This window comes from Tetranychus urticae, chromosome 2 (assembly GCF_039701765.1).
Source record: "Tetranychus urticae isolate SD_2017Ah chromosome 2, NJAU_TeUrti_SD_1.0, whole genome shotgun sequence".
Classification (NCBI taxonomy): domain Eukaryota; kingdom Metazoa; phylum Arthropoda; class Arachnida; order Trombidiformes; family Tetranychidae; genus Tetranychus; species Tetranychus urticae.
Genome location: NC_142959.1, coordinates 259,763 through 272,581, shown reverse-complemented (window position 1 = coordinate 272,581; position 12,819 = coordinate 259,763). Strand labels below are relative to the sequence as shown.

Sequence of the window (12,819 nt, the reverse complement as noted above, 5' to 3'; positions counted from 1 at the left end):
TTGATTTTTAAAGAATGTAAGTGGGAAAATAGATTTCAAATAGAAGTTCTATAATTTCAATTAATTCAGTGTAACTCCAGGTGGCTTGTATCCAATGGATACAGCATGTTCAATGTTTAAATTTCAGAAACCAAACACATGTTTATGTACATCATATTTTAAATTGTTACCTGATGTTTTCATCGATATTATTTCGAAGTAGAATAAATAATTTTAATATAATCAATCATAGATGGATTCACAAAAGAAAAAAAATCTGGTCTATGACTATGACTGAGTTCCTCAAAGACTCTGATGAATTGCCTGTCTACCAATATACTACCAAAGATTCATCAAAACTTCATGACAAGATTTATGTTTGGGGATTCGGTCATACTGGTGCTCTTGGGCTAGTGAATTTCTCAAGAAAGGGTAAAAGTGGCATTTGTTCAACGCCGCGTAAAGTGGGTGCTTTCTTTACAAGCAAAGTGAAAGATGTTGCCTGTGGTCATGGATTTACTGTTTTTGCTGCAGACTCAACATCAGTGGAAACTCAACTATTCGGTACAGGTGTAAATACAGACCATCAGCTAGGTTATCATCGAATAGCGGAAGGGGAATTAACTGTGCTGACAAGGCCAGTCGCTATTTATTTTCCACAAAATATTAAATCTCCAAAAATCAAGCAAGTTGCTTGCGGTAGGGCCCATACCATCATTTTGACAACTGATAACACCCGTAAGTATATTTAGATTATCTTTCTATTACTGTACTGATATTCTCTTTACATACTCGTTTTTCTAATTTCTAGTATATAGTCTTGGTAACAATTCATTTGGACAATGTGGTGTGCCTATTCTTGAGAAAAAACCCAAGTTAGATTATACTCTTATAAATGAAATCCATGGAGTTCCCGGTATTGTCGAAAAGGTTTAGTATTTATACTTTCATATCCAGATTTTGACATCTTTGCTTTTTCTTCAATAGGTTGTATGTGGCCAAGATCATACTCTTTTCTTATTGCAATCTGGGGAAGTCTACGCTTGTGGATGGAGTGCTGACGGTCAAACAGGTTTAGGATATCGAAACGTCTCGATTCCCACCAAAGTTTGTGGAGATATTGATGGTGAAAAGATAGTTGATATTTCAAGTTTTTCTGATGGAGTGTTGGCTTGTAATGGTAAATTCATTTTTCCATGATATGTGTTCAATAGAATCCTAAATTTGTTATTTTTCTCTTTACAGACAAGGGTGATGTTTTCTGTTGGGGAAATTCAGAATATGCTCAATTTGGCCTTATAAGTGATAATTATCAAGTTGATATCCCGAAAAGATTACCTTTATCAGTTGGAAAAGTGAAGAAAGTTGCTTCAGGAGGAAGCATATGCGGCTTAGTTAATGGTATGATGGGTTATGACTGAATGTTTCATGGCTGCATATTTTGGTCAATGAATGCTGCATGCAAATAAACTTTTCAAATCTATTTGAATTTAGATAAAGGACAAGTATATGTCTGGGGCTATGGAATCTTAGGACAGGGACCAAACGTTCAGCAATCATCAAAGCCTCTCCTTTTACCAGAACCTCTTTTTGGTTGCAATGATGTTAATCCTGACGTAGAAGTTGTTTCGATTTATGCTGGATTCAGTCGATGGGCAGCAGTCAATAGTATGTAAATCTGGAGCTCATAATTACTTACTTATCCATTTCTCATTGATATTTTATCTCACAGGCAAAGGTGATCTCTTTTGTTGGGGGAAAAATCGACTCGGCTGTCTAGGCTTCAAAGATCAAGCGGATCGTTACTTTCCTATGAGAGTGAGTTGATATCTTCATTGATTTTGGGAAGCATAAAATTTTTTAAGAATGCTTATTTAAAATCTGTACTTTTTTATTCTTTAGGTGAACCTTCCTGTAAATGTAACCAAAGTTAGCCTAGGAGCTGATCACACTGCTATTATTGGTAGAAGTGTTGTTTGATTATTTGTCACAACACCAAGTGTTGGACGTTCTTCTTAGTTTATCCTTTTACTAATTTAAGATTGGTCACAGTTTTCAGGCAATCTTATTTCTGTGTACATTAATTGTGTTAATATTTGTATATGAAAAAATATGTTATTTAATTCATTTTTGATTGTACCTCAAAATCACGTTAACCTTGATATTCTTCAACAACCTTCAATCTTTTTCGAGTCTGTATGGGCCCTAAAATTTTGAGCCACTTTAATTATTGTGCCTTAACTTATTCAAATGAAAATCAAAAAATAATATCTACACTGTAGTTTAAAAGATCTCTGAATGAAATATAGATAGAAGCTCCAATTAATTCGGAATCAGCTTCAAGCTGAATAGGTAAGAGACAATGGAGCTCAAGTTTATTGCATCTCTTGTTCATTTCATACAATCAATACAGTCTGTCAAAAAAGATACATTGTTGTTTTTTTTTGAAATTTCACTCAACTTTAAAAAAAATCAAAAATATCAGCATAAACTTAAAGTATTGCTTTAATCTTTTTCCCTCAGAAGAGGAACTTAAGTTTAAGTTTGAAAGAGTTTAATTCCTGTCATTTACTTCTTTAACTAAATTTTATTAGCTTAAAACAATTAAGTTACACATGCCGACGTGATCAAGGGATTGAAGATCAAAATTTACAGCGGAATCAGTCTCATCTAAAGTTTAGATTCTGAACAGTTGTTCTTTGAAATTAAACATTGTTTAATTGCTAACAATTTTTCTCGATCTATTAGAAAGCAAGTTTTATCAATTAAAACTTCATATCAAATCGATAGACGACAATCAAACCAAACACTGCAGCTGGGATTCATATTTCTCTATTATTCAGTATTTCAGGATTAACTTGATATTCAATAATTAATTGTTATTGAAGTTGGGGCAGTTAACTAAGATAATTATGATTATATTTTTATAATTTATTCTTTGAACAATCTGCAAATTTTTTTGTTTAAAAACTAAGAAAGTTTTATGGCTTAAAGCGTTCAGAATTACTGCAGAGTTTAAAACAAGTTGAACACAGGGTTTTGTGATTAGAGTAATATTATGATAAAAATGTCTTATTATTATAAAAAGACATCTTTGAAATTTGACTCTTAACAGAACTTAAAGTTCAATAGTTTAGTGCTAACTCATATGTAAATTAGTAATGGTGTATCAATTTATGACCGTTTTCAATTTGAGATTAGCAATCCTGTTCATCACAGTTGATTTTTCACAGTGATTCCATCCAAGTTTATTAACTGTCATAACTTTACGATGATCTTCAACAAAATCATCGAAAATAAGGTTTATTTTTTATTCATAAGAGTTGATTTCAAATAAAGTTACATAAAATGATAAGGAGTCGCCCGAAATTTGTTATATTTTGATTTACATGGTTTATATGATTTGAACCAACTTTGATAATCCAAAAAAGTGAATGATTTACCAATTGAGATGAAAAAGGATTTATTTTGGTAAATTGTCGCCTTATGGCCCTACTAGTCTGGCTCAATAGTTGAGATTTTCAAGTACAAAAAAGCAGTCAAAAAATTTTCTGATCAACAGTTTTTGATAAAATCATGTTCGAACTTTAACTTTTCTGTAAGTTGAAGGATTTTTATCAAACTTATGAAGTCATTATCGTAATGAAACAATTTATTTATTGAACTGATGAAGATACAGACACAAATTCAGCAGCAATAAGTAGACCAAGCTCAGAACTTCAAGCTGATAACTTTATAGTTATAGTGCGCGCTATGGCCCCAGATTTAATCCACTTTCATTTAAGGCTTTTCGTGTATCTCTAAAATATGAATAAAACTTTTTACTCGTACTTGTAGTTTGATAAACACTGAACTACTCGCAAAATGCACAAATTTATGGATATCACTGGATATCGACAATCGTTATCATTGACTGTTGAAAATTTTGTAAAATAATACAACTAATGCTAATTTTGCATTACTTCCACTTTTAATCAGTTTAATTTGTACCTGATTGTTTCTACTTACTGCTACATTGTGTCGTTTAATTTTCAACGGAATAACATTCTTACTCGGAAAATGCAATATAACTTCAAAAATTGTGTTTCTTAAAAACTCAGCTCTTAAATTTGAATTGTTATTTTGGTTCATATGTACCGAATTTGTATTAAATGTTTTTAGTGGCAAGCACCATATTGGTACAAGTGGTATTATATTTAACATTTAAATCCAGCTGTAAATCAAAATAGCACTTAAATGGCATCAATAGTCTTCACGACTCGACAAACAAAATAGTTAATAAAATGAATAACAAGAAGATAGTTTTTCACGTGAATTTTACCTGTTGAACATTTCGACACAATTTAACAATGAATTGTGTGTATCAGAGTCGTCATGATGCTTGAAATAACTTTTGTTTCTGATATTTGAATGACAGTTTTCTTGTTCAATATTTTGTATCATAATTCTTGCATTGATCAGAGCCATTCCGATTCATTGATGATTCTGCATTGACTGTCTTTCAATAATAAATTTTTATTGTTTTGTTATTTATAAAAGTGAATTTACGCTTTATTTTTGACCTTAAGCTCTATAAAATGATGACATTGATTGGCATTTTTGTAGTAATTGTAACTTGTTTTTGCTTATTAGGGTTTATAAGCTCGAGAAAAATCATAGTCAAATCAGAATCAAGTGAAACTTTATCAAGTGATATTGGTATACATTATACGATTTGATACAAAGTTGAACATGATCAGACTAATTTGTTTGATTCTTGTTAACTCAATTCTCCAATGTTCGGGAAAAACTATTTCTCTAAATTCCAGTGATTGGAACCTACGAGATGAAAATGAACAATGTAAGTAATAAACTGGTAAATCTAACTTCTAATCAGCATCCATTAACTCTTTTTGTTGTTTTTTAGATGTGATGAACGGTGTTACTGTTCCTGGTGGATTGTACACAGAGCTTGTTGGTCATGGAATCATTTCTGACCCAAACTATGGTTATGATGATTACAATCAACGTTATTACTCAAAGAGGATGTGGACATGGAGAAGAAATTTCGACTGTAAGAAAACATTTAAATTTACTTTCAAGAACTTCTTAAATAATGATTTATTTTGTTATTCTCCTTCTTTCTTTACTTACAGTCAACGGGGATGATCTTAAATCTTCTAATGAAATTTACATCGTTGCTCATGGAATCGACACTGTTTCAAGGGTTTACATTAATGATCAAATTGTTGGTCAGACAAACAATATGTACAGACGATACCGATTCAAGATTAATGACCAACTAAAGGCTGGCTCAAACAGTATCAAGATTGAGATTTTGGATCCTTATGCTTATGCTCAGCAACAATACAATAAATTCAAGGGTCAATATGGTTACGATATGGTTCCTCAATGTTTCCCTGATGGTTCAGAATATGGTGAATGCCATGCTAGCTTCATCCGTAAGATGATGTGGGGATGGGGACCTGCTTTCCGTACCAGTGGCATTTACTTACCAGTTGAAATTGAAATTATTGAGGCTAAAAACACATTGGAGAACTTCTGGACCACAATTACACCATTAGATGATAAAAAATGGTCCATTGACTTGAATCTAGCTTTAGCTCGACCAGAATCGGGTAAACAAGTCAATGTTGAAGTTACCCTTTCAACTAATGATCCTAATTATGAGCGAGAGTTCTCTATTTACAGTGGATCTATCAATACTGATTCATCTGTCAGCACTTATCGTATTTCTGGTATTCCTGTTGAAAAATCTCGAGTTGGTTATTGGTGGCCAAACGGAGCTACATATGTACAAAACAATCAAATTGTAGCTCGACCTCGCACCTTATACAATGTTAAAGTAACTATCAAGTCTTCAGATGGATCAAACCAACAATCGATGGTCAAGAGAACTGGATTCAGAGAGATTAAATTGATTCAAGAAACACCCAAACGATGGGGAAATGATTACAAGGGACTTTCGTTCCGTTTCGAAGTTAATGGTGAACCTTTCTATATCAAGGGATCTAACTTTTACCCAACATCAGTCCACACTGAGAATGAAAACCGAGACAAGGATTACGTTAGAAAGACTTTACAAGCCGCTGTCGACTCTCAACAAAACATGCTTCGTATCTGGGGTGGTGGAATCTATCAAACTGATTACTTTTACGATTTAGCTGACGAAATGGGTCTTCTTATATGGCAAGATTTCATGTTTGTCTGTGCTACTTATCCTACTGATCCAGAGTTCTTGGAAAATGTTAAGGTTGAAGTTGAACAACAAGTAACCAGATTGGCTCACCATCCAAGTATTGCTATTTGGTCTGGAAGCAACGAAAATGAATTGGCCATTGGTACTCATTGGTGGTGGCCCAGATTAGAAGATAAATACTCAACCTATGTTGAAGACTTCAAGAAGTTGTACACAGAAACCATCAAAACAACCGTCTTTAAATACGACAACACTCGTCCATATGTTGTTTCAAGTCCTTCAAACGGAGCTTTCACTGAACAAAATGGAGGCTTTTCAAGCAACGCTGATGATCACTTCTATGGTGACATTCACTTCTATTACCATGAAGCTGATGCTTGGGATCAAAAGAACTACCCTGCAGCTCGATTCATCTCAGAATTTGGTTTTGAATCATTACCTTCTTATGAATCATATGCAACATCAGTTCCTGAATCAGAACTTGTCTATCCTTTCAGTGGATGGTTAGAGCACCGAGCTAGTGGTGACCGTCTTAAGGAAATTGAAAAAATGGTTGACTATTATTTCGGAAAGCCAACTGAGACTGGTAAAAATGGTTATCTCAAGATGACTTATTTGTCTCAACTTCTTCAAGCCGTTGCTAATAAACGAGAAATGGAATTTTTCCTCCGAAATCGTGAAGTTAATCCAAATGATGGATCCGGTCTAACCTGGGGTGCAATGTATTGGATCTTCAATGATATTTGGGTCGCTTCTGGTTGGTCAACCATTGAATTCGGAACTGCAAAATGGAAAATGGCTCAATATTATCTCCGAGATTCTTACAAACCAGTTTTTGGTCAACTTTATGTAGAGAATGATCAATTCCAGGTTGTTATCAACAACGATGTTTCTGGTAAAGTTAATGTTGCCATTACTATCGATGTGCATCAACTTGATTCATTCAATAAACAAACGATTGGAGACCAAACTAATGAAGTTGAGAGGTAAATTGTTTTTCATTGAATTCCTGCCATTCTTTATTAATTTGTCGATTAATTTTATTTTTTTGTTATCTCTATAGTTTCGCAGCTACCATGGTTTATGGTAAAAAATTGAGTGAAGCTGTTACCTCTGATTTTAAAAACTGTATTGTCAAACTTAAGTACAGTACTGTTCAATCATCATCAATTGATGTCAATTCTGGTGAAAATTTCCTTCTTTTGGCTAAACCTAAAGAATTGAACTTGAAACGAAGTAACATTAGCATCAATTGGGTTTCAAAAGACGACAGTGATTATGCCAAGAAAGCACTCAAAAATTACTCGAATGTTTATAAAATCAATTTATCCACTGATTATCCAGCTCTATTTGTTTGGCTTGACTTCAAGGTAGGATCTGGAATGGACGGAGTCTTTTCAACTAATGGTTTCAACATGCTTGAATCTTCCAAAGAAGTATTCTTCGGAACAAACAAACAAGTCTCAACTGATGATATTAAAAATTCATTAACTGTCACTCATCTTAAAGAAAACATGAATTAATCTGTAATTGTATTACTTGATTAAGAAGCATCAAATAAATAAATATTAATACATGATATAATAATCATTCTAATGCTCCAAGAGTTAATTTTCAAAGACAATTTGTTGCGATTGGGTTATAATTAGATATCGAAAATAATCAAAAAATTGATTTGCTGAATCGATTCATCGATCAGCTTTACTTTTTAAATAAATTAAAACACCAATTGAGCTGCATTTTAATCGTTTGACAATTAATTGCTTGTATTACCCGATACACTCAAATAAATTACAGGTTTACACTTGTGAAGTAATTTATTTTTCTGGTCTTTTCTATTGCTAAATTATTGACATTGACATTGACATTTTCATGGCTTGTGCTTCAAATAGTAAAGGTTAGTTTAATAATTTAATGATTTTTTTTACAATTTCTGTTCTTTATTGATCTATGCTTAGTTAACACAATAAAAGTGAAATTGGTCGACGACGAGGATTTTCATGACCTGGTCATTGATTGGTCACTAACTGAATATGCTGAGAGACAAGTTTTTCGTCAAGTAAGTAACTTTTACTATTTAATTTTTGGTAATCTTGAATAATTCTGAATTATGAAAAGCTAGCACAAATTACTGGAATACCAGTTGAAAACACAAGCGGATTTATCATTTTGAAACATGAGAATGCGATGACATTAACAGTATCTGCGCTCAACAATGTCCAACGGTGAGCAACTTCACAATTAGAAGCCAATTTTCGAAACAAGCGTATTCACATAATTTTGTCTTATTTTCTATTCAAATGCAAGTCAACACAATTTCACAAGGGATCGTGTAATGAATGTGGTGGAAGAAGGAGATAAATTTTATATTTCAACAACGTTTCATTGTCGAATGGATAGGCGTTTGTGGATTGGTTATAGGCTGGTTGACGAAAATTTAACTGAACAATTCAACTGTACGCCAGATTTTTGTCGGCACTCAAATACCCGAGCCATAATTGATAGACAGAGACAATTAGTTACTAATGAAATGTTACGCGTTAGATTGTCCCAACAACTTGCTATAAGTAACATTAATCAATGGAACCGAGTTTTTAAAGATTTAAATATTGCTCAACATTTTAATCTGATTTGTTCACTAGAAGTTCCAATCTAGTAATTCCGAGCTTTATAACCGTAATCGAGGATAATCTTCATAATCTTCATTGCTAATATTTTTTGCTCATGATCTCATAATTTCTTGTAAATGCATCGATCACTCACATAATTATTCAAACACCACAGCCGATGAGCTTTTACAATTTTGACAATAAAGCAAAATATCTTTTGTTCAACTATTTTACAAATTTCACTTCATGACAAGCAATTCATGTATCTGGAAGAGCCATTAACGTGAGGCACTTGATATTCTATATGATATTCATTATCAAGAATTTTTCAGATAAGCGCACTTGAAAGAATCTCCTCAGCACAGCTCATAGCGACTACCATACCGCCATCATATTCATTGATGATAATCAATATTCAAGATCAAACTTGACTCGATGGTCATGAATATCTATTTTACGAAGGGTGTAAAAAGCTTTACCGATTCACCCCAAAAAGAGTTCTTAATTCGTCACATTTGTTTTATTTGAATAAGCATCATCCCTAGATGTCAAACAAAGATCTGTTAGTGATTGTTAGTAATTGTCTCTCAGGAAATAAATATCAACAGGGAGTTGACTGATCTAAGCTCTTGAATACTTGTATTCAATTTTTTAATCCTAAATAAAATAATAAAAGTTCGTTTGAAAGTCCTCGTTTTATAAAAATAGGACTTCCCTAATGACAAAATATCTTTAAATCGAAAATATTCATTTTAATTCAAATTCATTTTTTAATATAATGCAATCTTCAAAAGGAAATGAACAAAAGGTGAAATATAATAAGAAAAGACAGACATATGGATTAGAGTTTTCTTTGTGATTGATTATAAAAAGTAGAGTTGGTTTGCTAAAGTATGATCAGGCTCCTGATGGATGCAATTACCAATCAAAAAGGCCAATTTATATGCATAATGACATGGCGCTGGAACAGAAATTGTACCCTATTCAAAAGAAATATTGAATGAAGAAATTAGAAAAGGTTAAATAGGAAAAGGAATGAAATTTTGAATCAACTTACAGTCCAATTATAATAAAGATGACATAATTTGTAGGCCAGTAATTGATGATGGATCGGTTTCCATCGAGTGGTATCCTTTATTATGTTATACATGGTTGGATTGACGGTTCCAAATCGGACTGATTGACTGATTAGATAAAAATCGTATCTCTCCTTTCGTGTTACAACTGAATCGACGACAGTACCGGCAATGGGATTCTTTACAGGGTCATTTGGACCTGGTCTCAAGAAAAATCTTGCGTTAACTCGCTTATTAACAATTGTGAATGCAATTCCAGCATCTTTGAGGTCTGGATGTTCACCAAGAAGGGCTGATATTTTCTTAACTTCGGTTTTATAAATAAAGCCAATTTGTCCCTCTGAAACACCATCACGATAGATAATTATACGCTCGGGAAAACGGTTGTTTTCTCGATTCCAAGCTTTCAGTCCACCTTGAAAAGCCAGGGAAAAATATTAGAATTAAAAAATATCAAAGTAATAAATTGAGAAATAAATAAATAAAACTTACTTTTGAGATTGGCTGTAAAATTAGAAGACATTTCTTCGAATGTTTTATGATAAGAAACTTGGGAAAACCATGAAGTTGATTTTGCGTTTGTGCTACAAACAAAAGCTCCAACGGTTCGGCCTCTTTTAGCAGTGTCTTTACAAGTATTAAAACCAACAAACATTGTACTTTGAGCCTAGTTTAAATGAAAAAATATTAATCAATCATTTAAGGTCTAAAATTTGATAGAAAAAAAACGAAAATATTTACTTACCGGAATATGGACTGACCATGCTTGAGCACCCATTTTGATGGACATTTGAAGCACAAGTTTAGTAGAAATTGTAAGTTGCTTTTTATTCAAGACTCTGAGAGTTAAAACTTGAGTTGGACAGGGTTGTTCGCAGCAAAAATACCGTTTGATTGTATTGTATCGCTCTCGATTGTTGTTAGGTACAACAACATGAACCATTTTAGCCCCTTTTGGAATTTTACGACAAGTCTCAATATAAGTTGATGTTCGATCATTTTCAAGCCAATAAAATTTAGGAGCATCGAGTTTGATTCCTAGTGGTCTTGCAACGTTTACCAAGGAATCAAGATACTGTTCAACTGTACCCCTTTCACGCATAGGGGCAACAATCACCCAATATTCCAAGGCAACCGGTTTAATCAGCTGTTCAGATCTTATAAGGGAATCAAAAGATCCAGATTGTTGTTCATATGGAATTCCACGGGTTTCGTCAGTCAGGAAAATCTGTTCAGGAGGCAGAACTCTTCCATTTACTTCAGCTGGGTAAGGATCTAATGCTATGTTCCATTGTTCCATTTCGGCTCGAGCTTGTTCGCTGTTAATTATTTTTTCCACACTTTTTTTCATTATATTTAGCCTTTCAACTGGATCCAGGCGAATGTGTTGATCCAATTCACGTCGAAATGACATGTCATTCTTCATGCTCTCAGTGATGCCAGTTAATATACACAGTTCAGGTATAAGGACAATATCTCGTTTAATTCCTCCGCGCTGTTGTTTCTCAGTTGGTTTAACCAAAAGGAGAGGTTGGGCATCATCTCTTACTTCAATTGTATATTGATCTTTATAATAATCTTTTAATGAGATTGATGTACCTTGTTTATCAAAGCGATAGGTGACTGGATTTTTATCGAAAATAATGTCATCAATCCGGTAAGTCTTTTTATTGTAACTAGACATAATAATTGAGCCACTTAGTTCACGACGAGCATTATTTCTAAAGAATTGTTTGTCGTGTTGCCAAAGCCGCTTTAATATGTCAAGAGCTGAGTCTCTTCTTATAATTTTATGTAAGCAGCTGATGACAGTCATTATACCTCCATCATGTTCATTGATAGCAGTCAATATACCAGGCCAGACTTCAACTCGATGGTCAGGAATGTCTTTTCTTTCAGCTTGGTTGAAAAAATTGTTCCCGATCTGGATCATTCCAATTAACTTGAGATTACGTCGCATCTGTGTATTGTAAAGACGCAGCATTTCTGGATGGCCCCATGAAATCTTTCCAGTGGGCTTGATAGTTAGTGTAACACTCTGCCTATTGTGTGAACATACGGCTTGAAGGCTCAATGGCTCTGCGATTTCTCTTAAAGCCTTTATATCAGCACCACCGTCGTAAATGTAAGTATTGTCAAATACCTCGCGATGTGAATGAATAAGCTCTCTTCTGATTTTAGGAGACTCAACAATCGGGTCAAAATTTACGTGATATCCATAGATAATCACATTGGTAGGAGTTATCATCAAAAAATGATTTGAATAAAGACGAACAGGTGCTCCTCCTTGACCCACCTTGGTAATTAAATCCGGAGGAATTGTCCGTATTGGTGCTTCAGCAGCAAACTGGCGAGGAGGTCTGACAAAACGTCGATGTGATGATGATGCTCTGCCTCTAGCACGAACAGGAGCTGAGCCACTTGTGGACATCTTTAACTTATTTAAAAACAAATTGAAATAAAACAATTATAAATGTATTGAAGTTGACAAGGAACTTGGACACTGATAAATAACTAAGCACACGAATAAGCACAAGTCGACTTGAGCAATAATGAAATTATTTTGATCTAAGATTTTACATCCAACTAACTTAGTAATTGTCTCACAGGAAATCAATATCAACAGGGAGTTGACTGATTCAGCCTTCTGAACATTTTGTACTTAATTATTTCATCCTAAATATAATAATAAAAGTTCGTTTTGTTCTAAAACAAAAAATGACCTAATATTTTGAATAACGAAACAGTTCGAAGTGTTAAACATTGTATTCATTGCATTGGGAATTGATATACAAGATTGGTAAGCAAATATGGCTATAATTTGACTAATGAAAATATTAACCCTTGATAGATTTCAAAATTAATCATAAATTGAATTAGTGCTAGATTACAAAAGTTAAAATACTAATTGAACATTATTCTTAGAAATATTTGGTTTTTATAACTTTAATTCGTA

General features: G+C 33.4%; 4 protein-coding genes across 4 annotated transcripts; 3 read left to right on the top strand and 1 right to left on the bottom strand.

Annotated features, from left to right (window-relative positions):
- Positions 1-94: 94 nt before the first annotated feature.
- On the top strand, positions 95-2,206 carry LOC107368858 (RCC1-like G exchanging factor-like protein). The gene is made up of 7 exons (XM_015936748.3): positions 95-717; positions 791-909; positions 967-1,159; positions 1,225-1,380; positions 1,474-1,647; positions 1,712-1,797; positions 1,882-2,206. The coding sequence occupies exons 1-7, from the start codon at positions 174-176 to the stop codon at positions 1,957-1,959; spliced, it is 1,350 nt and encodes a 449-aa protein (XP_015792234.1). The 5' UTR covers positions 95-173; the 3' UTR covers positions 1,960-2,206.
- Positions 2,207-4,654: 2,448 nt separating this feature from the next.
- LOC107368839 (beta-mannosidase) lies at positions 4,655-7,765 on the top strand. Its single transcript, XM_015936729.3, has 4 exons — positions 4,655-4,819; positions 4,886-5,032; positions 5,115-7,164; positions 7,242-7,765. The coding sequence occupies exons 1-4, from the start codon at positions 4,711-4,713 to the stop codon at positions 7,699-7,701; spliced, it is 2,766 nt and encodes a 921-aa protein (XP_015792215.1). The 5' UTR covers positions 4,655-4,710; the 3' UTR covers positions 7,702-7,765.
- Positions 7,766-7,971: 206 nt separating this feature from the next.
- LOC107368840 (uncharacterized) lies at positions 7,972-9,012 on the top strand. The gene is made up of 4 exons (XM_015936730.3): positions 7,972-8,075; positions 8,137-8,237; positions 8,297-8,403; positions 8,486-9,012. Exons 1-4 carry the CDS (start codon positions 8,051-8,053, stop codon positions 8,832-8,834), a joined length of 582 nt encoding a protein of 193 aa, XP_015792216.1. The 5' UTR covers positions 7,972-8,050; the 3' UTR covers positions 8,835-9,012.
- A 506-nt stretch (positions 9,013-9,518) lies between these two features.
- On the bottom strand, positions 9,519-12,790 carry LOC107368862 (piwi-like protein 1). The gene is made up of 4 exons (XM_015936752.3): positions 10,609-12,790; positions 10,356-10,530; positions 9,845-10,278; positions 9,519-9,767 (listed from the first exon to the last, which is right to left on the bottom strand). The coding sequence occupies exons 1-4, from the start codon at positions 12,292-12,294 to the stop codon at positions 9,651-9,653; spliced, it is 2,412 nt and encodes an 803-aa protein (XP_015792238.1). The 5' UTR covers positions 12,295-12,790; the 3' UTR covers positions 9,519-9,650.
- Positions 12,791-12,819: the final 29 nt, after the last annotated feature.

Coding starts and splice junctions, on each gene's coding strand:
- LOC107368858 (XM_015936748.3), top strand. CDS start 174: ATGTTTTCATCGATATTATTTCGAAGTAGAATAAATAATTTTAATATA. Junction 1,160..1,224: donor TGGAGTGTTGGCTTGTAATG/GTAAATTCATTT, acceptor TTCTCTTTACAG/ACAAGGGTGATGTTTTCTGT. Junction 1,381..1,473: donor CATATGCGGCTTAGTTAATG/GTATGATGGGTT, acceptor ATTTGAATTTAG/ATAAAGGACAAGTATATGTC.
- LOC107368839 (XM_015936729.3), top strand. CDS start 4,711: ATGATCAGACTAATTTGTTTGATTCTTGTTAACTCAATTCTCCAATGT. Junction 5,033..5,114: donor ATGGAGAAGAAATTTCGACT/GTAAGAAAACAT, acceptor CTTTACTTACAG/TCAACGGGGATGATCTTAAA. Junction 7,165..7,241: donor CAAACTAATGAAGTTGAGAG/GTAAATTGTTTT, acceptor TTATCTCTATAG/TTTCGCAGCTACCATGGTTT.
- LOC107368840 (XM_015936730.3), top strand. CDS start 8,051: ATGGCTTGTGCTTCAAATAGTAAAG. Junction 8,076..8,136: donor TTGTGCTTCAAATAGTAAAG/GTTAGTTTAATA, acceptor ATCTATGCTTAG/TTAACACAATAAAAGTGAAA. Junction 8,404..8,485: donor GCGCTCAACAATGTCCAACG/GTGAGCAACTTC, acceptor TTCAAATGCAAG/TCAACACAATTTCACAAGGG.
- LOC107368862 (XM_015936752.3), bottom strand. CDS start 12,294: ATGTCCACAAGTGGCTCAGCTCCTGTTCGTGCTAGAGGCAGAGCATCA. Junction 10,279..10,355: donor TTTTACAGCCAATCTCAAAA/GTAAGTTTTATT, acceptor TGGCTTTTCAAG/GTGGACTGAAAGCTTGGAAT. Junction 9,768..9,844: donor ATCTTTATTATAATTGGACT/GTAAGTTGATTC, acceptor TCTTTTGAATAG/GGTACAATTTCTGTTCCAGC.